At 44.6% G+C, this 14,387-nt stretch overlaps 1 protein-coding gene across 1 annotated transcript in view; it reads left to right on the top strand.

Annotated features, from left to right (window-relative positions):
- Positions 1-11,552: 11,552 nt before the first annotated feature.
- Positions 11,553-14,387, top strand: part of LOC138247279 (serine protease inhibitor Kazal-type 1-like) — a 152,000-nt gene continuing 149,165 nt past the window's right edge. Inside the window, exon 1 of the mRNA XM_069201998.1 lies at positions 11,553-11,640. Coding sequence (XP_069058099.1) covers positions 11,586-11,640 — 55 coding nt within the window. The 5' untranslated portion in view covers positions 11,553-11,585. The remainder of the gene's footprint in view (positions 11,641-14,387) is intronic.

Here is a 14,387-nt window from a genome sequence, read left to right on the forward strand (position 1 = left end):
CCTGCCTGTAACCCACCCATTTTCACAAATGTGCCGTTTTTGTTTCTTACACATCCATAATAAAAAAGCCAGTGTGTGAACAACGCACAATGCATTTGTCCCAAGGTTTATTCAATGCAGTGGTTCTGATGCGCCGCATTTGACCCCCTCAGTGGGGCAATGTGATGCACAAACGGCTCAATGCGTGGTTTCTAACCTATGTAAAAGGCCGATTGTCTACAAAACACTGTAGTGGATTGTGCAAAGCAGGTAACACACCTTAGGCTCACTTTCCTTGCACCTCTTCTCTTACCTGACAGTCTTGTTATATTGGTTCTTCTGTGGTCAAAGTGTGGCTACGTGAGATGTTTAGCCTTTATCGTGGTGAAATATTCAGTGAAAATATATTGATCAGGATTACACATACACATGGTGATGCCTAAAGACAATCCTATGTTCTTATTGCCTTTTCAGTTTGTACTATGCTTGGGTGAACGGAGGTAGCCCGTAGTTTGCATTTTAATGGTAAAATATGTTGCTTTGCAACACCTATGATATACACTACTGTATTCACCACTATGCCCATTATCTGACTTAATACAAATGTTCCCGATTCCACCAACAAGATGTGTTACAGATTCATTACACACTCAGGGAATCACAGGGACTTTCAGGCTTAGCCAGTTCACAGTGTATGTAGCATTCTGCTTGACATTTATCCGAATAGATGTGATAGGTATGGTGTTAGATCAATAAGACACCTGTGAATGCTTGCCAAACGTCATTTACACACTAAACTAGGGGCCAGATGTAGCAAAGGTTTTTACCCATTCTGTGTCTATGGGAAAAAGTGTTCGTACATATGGCCCTAGGTACCTTCCACCATGGAATGCTGTGGTACAGACACATCTGCTCTCTGGGCTTTGTGTTTGACACAGTATGTGTGTCTCATGCACAATGCACCTTGGAACATGTCTTTGCTATTGTTTTATCATCTCAAGTCCAGCTGGAGTAGGCCAGACAAGCGCAAGGAATCCTGAGTGCCACTATACTGTAGTATGTAAATGCATTGCATTACTCAGTGCATGAGAGGGTGTCCTGGAGTTTTGCATGTGGGTAGGCATTCACATCAGATGATCATATGTGCCTTCAATGACAGATGATATCGGGCAAACATGCAAATTGTCATTAAATATTGCCATCACAGGAGTGACATGACATGTAGTTGTCACAGTGTCCTTTCCTCAGGATCTGCACGTTGCTGAACAAAAGGCCCACCTTCCATCGTCACCAACTCAGAAAGCTATTATAGCACAGAGTTATGATGAAGCTAGTCGGGGGAAGGGAATTAGGGTAAGGAACAGCAGGGAGAGAGATCTGAAAAGAAAAGGTTAGAACAAATATGCACTTACTCATTCATAGAAATATAACTCATCAATAGACTCTTGATTAAATGTGTCTCCGATATCAAATGGAGACCCCTTTTGAAATGAGGGCTAAGCCCCTTCTTTGAATCATGGAACAAAAATAAACTACGACCTCAGAACCAAGAGATGGCAAGAACTTTGGATTATGAATATACTCAGAATATCAATCCTATAACATTTATGCATTCATAATATAAACCTTTGATCATGAACTAGAAAATCTCAAAAAATTAAATATGCTTTTCACATAATATGCCTTCCAGAAAGCAATGAAAACTATGATTTGCGTATCTCCAGAAATACTTTACAGCTATAAAGGCCAAAAATGTTTTACTCATTGAACTTGAAGCTCTTTACTCATGTGGCCTGAATCACTTTGATTGTTGTGCCCAGAGCCTTTTACTCATGTGGATTAAAGCGCTCTAATTGTCATGCCAAGAGCGCTTTACACCTGTGGACTGAAGCACCTGAATTGTCATACCAAAAGCGCTTTACAACTGTGGACTGAAGCCCCTGAATTGTCGTACCAAGAGCGCTTTACAACTGTGAACTGAAGCGCCTGAATCGTCGTGCCAAGAGCGCTTTACAACTATGGACGGAAGCGCCTGAATCGCCATGCCAAGAGTGCTTTACAACTGTGAACTGAAACCCTTGAATTGCCTTGCAAAGAGCTCTTTACCTTTGGAAGATAACGACTTCCTTCAAAATTGGATTCATTCAGGCCTTACCGCTACGAGTTCGACCTACTCGTCTTTGAATTCACCATGGAAACAAGGATACTTCGATTGAATGACGCTCTGCCATGCAGGAACTCTGCTCTTCTTCAGAGAAACCCCAACGAGGTCTGACTGCATCAAAGTCTTCAAAATAGTGAGCAACGTGCTTGGGTGTGGCTGGGCTTTATAGGGCTGCCACACCTCAAGATGGTTGCTGCCTCTAAAAACATGGGAATTGTAGTCCCTTCATGGAATAGCACTGATAATTGCATCTTGTCCACCAATGCCCTGAACCTGCAGCTCTATGAACTTTACCACAGGACAGACGACGTTGATGGCCACCTTTGGAACAAGAGGGGATAACAAGTGGTGCGCACAAAGCACCGCAGAGCCACGCTGCGGAGTTTTGGGCAGGGCCTGGACCGCGCATGGCCTCATTCCTGACAGTAGTTAGGCCTTGACATCTTATCTTTACTTTGATTGTCTTTGTGTCCTGTGCACTGCAACAGACATAGATGGAGCACTAGGGCTAACAGCATGTTTGAGTTTACAGTAAGATGCACCATCACAGTCACATTCATTCCTGCATGTAATAGTTGCATCCTTGTCTCATGGGGCAAGTGGGTCTGCATGGGTCCTAGGTGGCTAATTCAGCACAGGCCCAGGTCAAGAACCAACATTTGTAAGTGTGAGGTTAAATGCCATACTTATCTTGCTATGTGCTTCTAAACGTTGATGTGACATAGATAGAAATCTGTGCTGCACTGTGTGGCCATGCACACTGTTTGGTACTATACTCACTTTGGACTGTTGCAGAGGATTTGTAGTTGAACATTGTAGCAGTACACATGATCTCTGCATGTGCAGACAGTTACACATTGCAATATTTCGGTTGTGAATGTCTTGCCCAAGCCCATCTGTGCTGCACATGGTGTTATCATGACCACATACATCCTAAAACATGATGTAGATCTGGGGTGAGTGTGTTACGCAGCAACAGACCTTTAGAATAGGTCGGTTAGCCATCAGTCACCCCTGCAGTGAGACAACGTTAAATAGTCCATTGTACTTGTGATGTTCAATTGAAAAGATTCTGCCATTCACATATTATCTGTGGGCAGGCCTTTGTGTGTCTCTCCTGGTCCAAGGAGACTGCATTCCCTGACACAGCCATATGTAATGGCACACTTTCAACAAAAATGTCACCTTTGGGTGGATAGTCTCTTTGTGATCCACTCAACTATTCACTTGTACACTCGGGTTAGAGGTGCTCAACTCCTGTCCTGCTATACTAAGGTAAGTTTATATCTAAATCACTCCATCTGACCATGTGCAATGTGATGTGTGTATGCACATGCATTTTGTCTGACTTTTCATCCTTGACATCTCAGTATACTTCAAGTGTTCAAATGTTTGCATATTACCTTTCCAAATTCAAAGTGCTTTGGCCATTTACGCACTGTACAATGTCTTCTGATCATGTTGTATTTTTACAGCCCTTTTGTCCTAACTGAATTGCTGAGCAATGCATGGCAAATGTGTCATTTATCTATTGTACCATGATAACATAATGCAATATTGTGGCCTAGAACTAGTTCACATGTGCTTTGTTTTGGGGTACACATGCATGTATAGTTCTTTACAAGTTACTGCTTTCACATGTTTTCAGAACAGTAGACCTTTGTCCATGACAACTGTCATTCATGACCTCTGATGGAATCTATTACTACACGAGCTAGAGCAAAACACAGTTATTCTGCATGGGAACACATTGGTGAGACACACTGCAATATGAGGTCATTCTCGGGTATGGAAGCTTGTGGTTTGTATTCCTACCTTCACTGATTACCATCTGTTGTACACCTAGCTGTTGCACAACACAGCAAGACTGCTAGCTGTGCAGCCCTTCACTGCTCAAGTGTAAGGGAAGAGTATCAATAAATCTGGATCTTGAAATGTGGCATGGCATGCATGTCCCTTTAATTCAGTACACTGCTTTACATAGCAGTTCTGCATGTGTGCAAATGATAGATGTGAGGCATGGTACAATGTTGGTCAACAGTGATAGTGATAGTTACATTTTGAGGCCTACTTCTAGTAGACAGGATGTGGGTGAGTTGATGTTTTCTGGGACTGTGACATACACACCAACACAAGTATTGGATGTAAAGATTTATTTACATGTGGAACATTCATATCATGTTTGGATATTCAGGCCCTCATTATGACTTTGGCGGTCTTTTCTCAAGACCGCCGAAGCCACGGGTGCCAGATGACCGCCAGTGCTTAGTGGTCTTCTGACCACCATATTATGTGTACTGAAGGATTTCTGCCACAATTTGGGTGGAAATCCTCCAGTAGTCGTGCTGGCAGTCAGAGGCACAGGGGCGGTTCCACCACCGGCCCTGCCCTGCCAAAAGGACTCCACCAGCCGTATTAGGACCTGCAATACAGCCTGGCTGTGTCCTGATGGCAGGGTGCTGCCGGTGGTGGAAGCGCCTGTTCCCGTTCCCTACTGGATGACCTCCTCACCGGACAAGGTAAGTCGATCATCCGACAGGGGAGGAGAGTGGGGGGTGTTGTGGGTGCGTGTGTGTTGTCTGCGTGTGTGAATATAAGTGTGTATGCATGTGTTTGAATGCGTGTGTATGGGTGTTTGAATGCATGTATGATTGTTGAAGTGAGTGCATGTTGGAATGTTTGTGTGAATGCGAGTATGGATGCATGTGAGTGAATGCAGGTATGGATGTGTGTGAGTGAATGCATGTTTGTAAGTGTTGGTGAATGAGTGTATGTGGGGTGCGTGTGGGTGTATGTGTGCGTGTATGTGGGAGGGGGTGCAGTGCTGGGAGGGGGGTGCTGTACTGGAAGGGTGTGGGGTGTTCTGGTATAGAAGGGGGACAGGGGGCATTGGGATTGCAGAGCGGCTTGGGAGATTCGTATGCCGGTGACAGGAAATACATTTTATGTCACTTGTAGCCTTTCCACCAGGGTTTTCGTGGCAGTGCTACTGCCACAGAAACCCTGGTGAAAAGCCAACTCGTGATACCGCCGGCGGTCTTCAGTGGACCTCCTGGTCAGGAGATGCTAATCTCCGACCCGGCTGTCCAACCAAGCTGGTGGTACAGGTGGGGATGTGGCGGGTTGGCAGAGGCCAACCCGCCACACTCATAATGTGCTGGTCTTCACAGCTGCCCGTCGGCGGTGAGACTGCCACCGTGTCCCTGGCAGTCTTTGGACCGCCAGGGTCATAATGAAGGCCTCAGTCTGTCAAAGAACATGTAAGTCAAGCGGAGAAATTTTGCCCAATGCGGGTGCGTCGCCTATTCCCAGCCACCATATTTTGGATCTGTCCTCCATCTTCATCCTCCATTGGGTACTGCTCATCATAGTCCATATTCCATGGGACATTTGTCAGTACACAGATATTGTGGAGAATGGCAAGTACTAGTATTATCTTGCAGACCATAGGGGGAGAGCATTTTAATCTGCCTCCTGACATGTCCAGGCATCTGAACCTGGACTTCAGCACACAAAAGCTTCTCTCCCTGATGCTGCAGGTCCTAGCCAGTGTCAGGTTGTACTTTCATTATGGCTCAGTCTAAGAATGCTCTACTGGGGTCATTACCCATGGTTGGAGATCATATCCTTGGTCAGCTGAAATTTAAACATAAATTACAACAGTCAATGCTTTTGCTCTATGTTACAGCTGCGTTCCTTCCCATGTGTGCCATGTGTACTGAATGAATCATACACATTTCTTATGGTATTTATGAATATGTGTTACTTATACAGTTGCCGATCAGTTTACACATGTATGTTCAAGATCTCTGTGTAATAGCTAATGATGAGAATGACATTATTACACTTCTACATCCAGATGTTAATCTGTATACAATAGCTTACTGTGATGTGTATTTCCAAATGTTCCTGTTAACTGTAAGTTCTGCACACTCACTACATGTGAGAAGTGACAGTTTGGTGATCAGAAATGTGACTAGTTATTCCTCCCTAGGTAGATTGTGACATTGCCAACATATCTAACATTGACACATACATATGTCCATGTTCAAACACAGATTTTGTTGGTGGCCTACATGACATTGGCACAGCCGTTTCATAGTTCACTAACTTTGCCATGTGATTTTGATGAATCAATAGGTTGCAATTCAAACTTGTCACATGCATTTTTATGCTGTTCATTGTCAGCATTCAACAATTGCTTTTTGCCAGATAACTTCTCATGGTGCACTTTGATACGCACATATGTATTGCATTGTGGGCCATCTTTTTGTGTGACAAACTAATGTTGTTACAAGGAGCTGTGTACTCCACATCTAGACACATTACGTTGCTTTTTAACTTTCATGTGCATGACTGGCATTTCGGGGATTGTATTGTTTGGTACCTTGGTTTTGGCCTCATAGCTGTGGCAAATGTATATTGAGGTTGGTATCCTGAATGCACTATAGTGCCATGTCCAGTTTGCAATTTAATCTAAGGCGGTGACTGCTCTATGACATGTTTGGCAGCATTGTGTTTCACTTTGTGTGATTCCCATAGCTGGATATATGTGCTTTACATTTGGCCTACTTACGCCACGAAACATGTGAGCCATCAAACTGTTTACAACAGTCAATGCAGCCATCAAGCTATGTGTATGTTTGGATGTAGACTGTCAGTATTGCTGACACATATGTGTGTTTTGTACTGTTGGTGTCAAAATTGTATCCAGTATGGGCAGTTTCACATCTCTGGGGCCTAAACTAACATTGCATGTCACACATGGCCTTTTCACATACTTCTTCCTGTGTTAGTCATGACACTTTGGGCAACATACAAGTTTACAGCCAAGTGTGACACACTTGCTCATTTCCACAGTACTTGTTCTCACACCACTGACCTTTAGGACCTTTGGCTGATATCAGGAGTTTGTATGACATTGAGGAAACACTTACCTCAGATTTGTATCTTGTGCTGCCTTTGAACTCATAATTGCCCTGTCTGTGCTGCCACATGATTTCATGCATGATTCTTTACCTTGTGCATTTGATGTGGTTTCATCCATCTAGACAGAAGGAAATGATGCATTGATACTCACTGATTTTCTGTTGCTTCTGCTATTGACCGATTAATAAGTGCAGGTCAGTGTGGCACATCATTGTCTCCATGTTGCAGGGCATTGTTGCCGATATGTGCAGATGACACAAGGGCCCAGATCTTTGGGGAAAGTAGCACTCTGCATTGCTGCAAGCCATCTGTCTGCAATACACTGCATCTCATAGAAAAGGCAGTAGTGCACAGTATTTAGACAATACAGCACATTCCTGACCCTTCCTCCTACACTGGCACACAGCATGCTGCCTAGCACAAAGACAGACACACTTGCACCATGGTACTTGAGTGCCTGAATTGCATACAGGATTGTCTTTGTGCAGGGGGGCCACCTTCCTGCACATGATGTACCCTCAAAGCCATGATCATCTATGTATATTTGCCACTGGCTGCAGCACGCATAGGAAGTGGGAGTGACTTGGCTTACTTCAGTTCAGCTTTGTTGTTAAAAATCACCTGAGGAACCCAGTTGATTTGTCACAATCAAAAGGTTACCCAGTGTGAGATACATGACATGACTCATGAACCATGGGAATTGCATGTAAACACCACAACACCACCCATGGAGCCCCTCCCTTGCACACAATGAAGTTGCACTGCTTTTTGGCCTGTGCTGCATTGCCCTGTACCTTTACACCATTCAGAGGCACAGAAAGTGGCTTTGCATGTCTTATTATGTGTGAGCTGTGGATTTGTACTACATGTGTACCATGATGAATGTTGCATGTATGAGGCACACCCATAAGACATATGGCCCTAGCTCCGTTGCCAGACACAGAGATTGTTATTATGTCATACATTTGTTACTGTTAGTAGGTCTGTAATGTACTTCAGTTTTGCTTACCCACAAGTAGTCCATTTCCATATTGGGCATTCTGGAAGCGGTCATTGATAATGGAGTGCCTGAAGCTACAGGCATCATGCGCACTCCCTGGGTATCTTGCCAGCACATTAGTAAACATCACCCAATGGCTCACAATGGCCTGGACGTTGACATAGTATGTGTGCTTCCAGTTCCCTTACAGATGTGATATTGCTGCGGGGGGAACCAGTTGCACATGTGTGCTGTCCATGGTCCCTAAGACGTGTAAACACAGCAATGGCATAGAAGCCTTGCTTGGTGTCCAGCTGTTGTTGTTGTGTCTTGGGGAAAAGGAAGTACTGGGGTGTGAGTCTGATGATGGCATCCAGAACGGAGGCTAGGAACACAGAAAATGATGGCTGTGAAATTCCTGCCACTGTGGTTGTTGTGCTCTGGAATGAACCAGATGCCAACATGTGGAGGTCTGCCGTCAGCTTGACCTGCAGAGGAAGTTGGTGGTGCTTAGTCTGTAATATGTGAAGACCTAATCCTCCCTGAGGTCAATGAGGGAAACCCGCCATATTTAGACATACTCCCTTTTCCAGTGTTTCCTACATGGTGGTGGTGGTCTCCATGCAACTCCCAGGTGAAGAATGAACATCTCCATGGCGTAGTTGAGCTTGCCAAAATGTTTTGTGTGTGTTGCTTTTATGTTTCAGAGCTATGGCATCATTTCTTATGCCTGGGTTGCTGATGCACAGAAATGTTGATGCATTTCAGGCTCTGCGCGCCGCTTGCTGGCAATATGTCACTTTTTCAGAAAACCATAAGTATCACTGCATCAGGTTTATGTTAGAATGTATGAGGGAAAGCCTACCTTGCATATATTAACATCTGCGTGTGTGCAGCCAGTTCTGACCTGGGTATTTTCCAACACAGGCCTACCAAAACTGAAGCATTGGTCCAGATGTGTGACCTTGTAAATGTGGAGTATTGACTGCTCTGCCAGAGCGTCAAAAACATTACACAACAGTGGCACAGGCCACTCATAAGTATGCCCCCCCCCCCCAAGGTATGGGGAAACAGGCAAGCAGGAGCCACATAAAAGCTTGGCTGGTTATGGGCTAGAGGTTCAAACAGAACCTCGAGCTGAGCCAGAGCCAGAGTCAGTCTTCAGCCTTGAGCCGGGCACGTGCTTTCAGTGACTTCCGCACCTCTTTGCATACAGTGTTTGAAACTTAGAAGTGGATGTCAGTTGCTTTGAGGAGACATACAGAGGACAGGGTTGAAAAAGCGTTGCCCGTCCCTTCAATTAAATACAATGCACTTCTCGACACCTTTACTTTAATGGGCCTGCTTCCCCAGTGGGCTAGGAACAGAGATAGAATAATGATTCGACCTTTTGGAAGTAAAGGCTTATGACAAAGTAATGGTGTGACAAAATGAGTAATTCAAATTAATTAAATGGCAAAGTGTTGAGCAGTGTGCTTCCCAGAGTGTTGTGTAAGGTGAAGATTAGCATGACCAAAGAACCTGCCATTTTTACCACGTACAGAAAGAGAGAAATGAAAATTCCTACAAAGAAAAAAAAATCAATATGCAATATCCGGGAGATGTGTTGTTCCCTGATGATTCAAAATGACTTTACAATAAGAAAAAATGGTGCTAAACGAACATATAAAGTCTTGTTGCAATCGTGGGTAATAAAACAATACTTAGGGCCTCATTACGAGTCTGGCTGTCCTAAGACCCCCAGACTCGCGGTTGGACCGCCGCACTCCTGGCAATCCGACTGGCAGATTATGACCCTGGCGGTTGGACTGCCAGGGGACCACCGCAAGGAACATAGGGGGTCATTCTGACCCTGGCGGTCTTGGACTGCCAGGGCAAGAATGACGGAAGCACCGCCAACAGGCTGGCCGTGCTTCATTGCCCATTCTGACCGTGGCGGTAAAGCCGCGGTCGCTCCGCCGGGGACGGCGGTGTCCCGCTGATTTTCCCCCGGCGGTGATAATCCGCCAGGGCAGCGCTGCAAGCAGTGCTGCCCTGGGGATTATGACCCCCTTACCGCCAGCCTGTTACTGGCGGTTTACACCGCCAGGAAGAGGCTGGCGGTAAGGGGTGTCCTGGGGCCCCTGGGGGCCCCTGCACTGTCCATGCCACTGGCATGGGCAGTGCAGGGGCCCCCTAACAGGGCCCCGGCCTGCTTTTCACTGTCTGCATGGCAGACAGTGAAAAGCGCAACGGGTGCAACTGCACCCGTCGCACGGCCGCAACACCGCTGGCTCCATTAGGAGCCGGCTCCTGTGTTGCGGCCTCATTCCCGCTGGGCCGGCGGGCGCAAACATGGCTGGCGGTAAGGGGTGTCCTGGGGCCCCTGGGGGCCCCTGCACTGTCCATGCCACTGGCATGGGCAGTGCAGGGGCCCCCTAACAGGGCCCCGGCCTGCTTTTCACTGTCTGCATGGCAGACAGTGAAAAGCGCAACGGGTGCAACTGCACCCGTCGCACGGCCGCAACACCGCTGGCTCCATTAGGAGCCGGCTCCTGTGTTGCGGCCTCATTCCCGCTGGGCCGGCGGGCGCAAACATGGGTAGCGCCCGCCGGCCCAGCGGGAATGTTGGAACGGGGACCGCGTTATTGCGGCCGCATGGTGGCCGCATGGCGGTTCCCGCCTGGCAGGCGGCAGTAGCCACCCGCCAGAGTTGGAATGACCCCATAGTTGCCAACGGGGTCGTGGGGGTCGGAGTCATGGTCAGCCACATTGGAGCTGAGTTCAGCACCACCATGCTGATCAGGAGTCCTCTTTCCACCACCCTTTTCATAGTGGGCTCTCCGCCTTGGAAAGACTAGCGGGGGCACTGCCCATGGCATGGGCAGTGCAGAGGCCACCCTGCCCAGCATACTGGGAATGTTCACTGTCTGCTACAGCAGGCATTGTGTATTCTGAGGGTGCTGGGAGCACCCTCTGTGCTACAGCATTGGCCTCGGCTCCATGAAGAGCCGAGGCCAATGCTGCGGCACTGTTTCCACTGGGTTGACCTGCGGAAACCTCCTAATATGGAGGCTTCTGCCAGTCAGACCAGTGAAATCATTGTAATCAGTCTGGGAGGGGAGACCGCCAGCTCTGCGCTGGTCTCCTCACCACAGGGCTGGCGGGCTGACTGTCGGCCCACCAGTCTCGTAATAAGGCTCTTAGACATTAAACTTGTAGAATTCCCATGATGACTCCTGTTTTTCTCTGCTGATTTAAGAACATGAGTTTGTAAATTTAGAGACATGAACACATTGTTCCTCGTGGTGTGTGTCACGTGAATATTTGTTCTGTGAATCGCAAACATCTCACCTGGCTGATATTTCAAAGGGTTTGATAGATTTTTGCAAGAATACACATTGCTTTATCACGAGTTCTAAGTCATTCTAAAGTATGAGTAGGTGTACTGCGTGTGTCTCAGGAAATCATTTATAAGGTGATCTCCCAAGACCTTCCTTTTTATCAGTCATACAATTTCAGTCCTCGAAGAACGCTTCAATCAACACAGAAACGATGAAGGTGGCATGGGCCCGGCTTCTCCTTGTGGCAATTATCTACTGCGTCACGAGTAAGGCTTAGAAATAACAAGCATTTGCAATGCAATGGGTCTCGCATTTTCTTGAGTTAGAGCTATTGGTATTGTAAATTAATAACTGGACTTCTCTTGCCACATAAATTTGTCTACCCTGGCAGATAATTTCATTTTTTCTTGCCATATAATTACAGTGGTCCTGCATATAACTAAAGCACTTCCATTTACCTTCTTCTTCTATCTGCAGCAGAACATTTTAATGTTGATATTTAGCATCCCAATTTAAATCTGCCATACTAATTCCAATAGAATACCACTTTCAACACACCACCATCAGAGTTGCTGGCTGGCTAACACAATTTCCCCAAAAAACACACAAGACAGCCAGATAGGAGAATACACTAGAAGGGTCACCTAAACATATCAAGAGTGTTTTAACAGTCATAGTGTAATAAGGATGTTAAATTGGCCTGAATTATGGTCATAATTGTAATCAGGAGAGATTATTAAAATAAATACAATTATCATATAAACCTTTATCAGATATAAACTTTTGGCATTAGATTGTAATGCTCAACACAGCCCCTAGAGGGCACCATAATAAAAATATTCTTTGTAAGAAACGTGGTTATGTAACCATATTGTTAGTCCATAGAGGGGATAACCCCATGAAAAAACACAGGAGAAAGTAATGCAGTGAAACCTTATACTTAGCCTTTAGAGGCCATAATTGCTCCTGCTATAGCGCCTGGATACCCTCCCAGGTGACAGAGGGCTTTATAATCTTCACAAATTCTTTGCCCAACACTACCAGTTGCTACAAGATATGTGACAGCAGGTAATTTACTGAATTTTGTTCCTGGTGTAAAATGTATCTACATCAGGGAATAGGTGCAGTGCGTCCTGGGCATCATGAACATCCTGACTAAAGACTGCGTGAGTGGTACCTCTAGTGTGCCTTGCACGAAGCAGGAACTCCATTTACAAGAGCATTTATGGGTATGTGAGGAAATACTACAGAAGTACCCTTATGAACTCACAGGAGGGCTTTGTGAATTTACACCCAAACGTCCAACTCACAATTACTAAAAGTGCAAAGAGGACATAATACTTTCTATGCGTACTAAGTGTATATAACTATCCCTGAATATTCCCATTTTATGCCAATGTTACATGTTTTCCTATCCAAGTCACTTAAAAGAAACATAAACACGAAGCCACTGACAATAAGGCAGCCTAAAAAATTAAATAGATCTGTAATATAAAAAGAAAAATTGATTTTTGGGGGGGACTGCATTTTTAAGATTACACCATTGCAATTACATAAAGCAACTCCTAAACAATAGGGGCTGTTTTTGCTACAAGGAGCCAGTTCTGTAATAGTAGTTTATTTTTAAAACAATAGCAGAATGCAGCATATTTTTATTAGTTTTGCCACTGAACATAAAGACATGCACTAAAAGAACAAAGTTTAAACGCAAAGATGCATACACGCAAACAAATATAACTAAATAAATAAACAGGAGCTCTCACACCAAGAGAAACACTGTAACAAAATAAAAGGAAAGGCACGTACAAAGCCACTTAAAACAAACACACATACGAATCCACTGAAAAGTAATGTCCAATACAAAATTCAGTACATTGGTATTATGAAATGAGCTAATTGTTTTTAGGGGTAGACTGCATTTTTAAGATAACTGCACTTCACCTTCATATATACAATATCTGTTGCCGTTAGCCACAAATATATTGGAGGATGTTTGTTGCTATAAGGACAATTGCTAAGTGCCTCATCTTTTGTTTAATTTTGAGGTAACTAAAATTGCCAAGATGCTTTTACTAAATAATGTATGTGTTTTAAAAGGTTTTGTAATTTAGTAATATTTGCTCATCTACCACTAACTGCACTGTGCACTGTGTATATTCCAGGATGCTTGAAGGGTAGAGACTGCTTTTCTCGCAATACGTGAGCCATATTCTAAAAGGCTACGTTAAGCAGACAAATGATTAAAATGAGCTCTCACCTCCCGAGATGCCTGCACAACAAAAGAGTGTGAAGGAAACCAGCAAAAGGAAAAATAATGATCGCTTTCTTTACTGTGACCAGACGTGTATGCAATTCACACTAGCAGACATTAACTAACTTGTCCAACAACAGAGCAGAAAAATCTTTCACCCGAGATCAGAGACTACTTGCCAAGGTTGCCAAATATTTGATACAGCTACAAAGCAACAGCTGGTGGTGTTGACCTTTTTTATTTAAACCAAAAAGACAAAAACAGAAAATAAATGCTACAATAACCACACTGAGCATTGAGCGTTTACTCCAGAAATTAGAAGAATGTAGCCCAGTCATGCAGTAGGTGGCCGGTTATGCTGACAGCTACATTCCAATATGTTGCATTCTTTTATAACAACTCCCATTAGCAAATTGAAGATATGTGTAATTTTGTAAACTGCTGCAATGCTACAAGCAGCTTTTAAAAGGCAGGGGCTGTTTTTCGCTAGAAGGAGCCAGTTTTGTAGAAGTAGTTTATTTAAAAAAAAAAAAAGTGCCTCATATTTCTATATGTTTTGCCACTAAACGGAAAGGCACGCATTAAGCAAAACATATAGTTTAAAACATAAAAACACACACACACAAATAGAAGTAAATAAATAAATGGGTGTTCTCACTTACACTTACACATCGATAAACACTGTAACAAAATACAAGGAAAGGCAGATACGAAGAAAGCTGCAACCCTAATAATGGACCATCACCCTGTTCCCAATTGCTC

The sequence above is a fragment of the Pleurodeles waltl genome, chromosome 7 (assembly GCF_031143425.1).
Source record: "Pleurodeles waltl isolate 20211129_DDA chromosome 7, aPleWal1.hap1.20221129, whole genome shotgun sequence".
NCBI lineage: Eukaryota > Metazoa > Chordata > Amphibia > Caudata > Salamandridae > Pleurodeles > Pleurodeles waltl.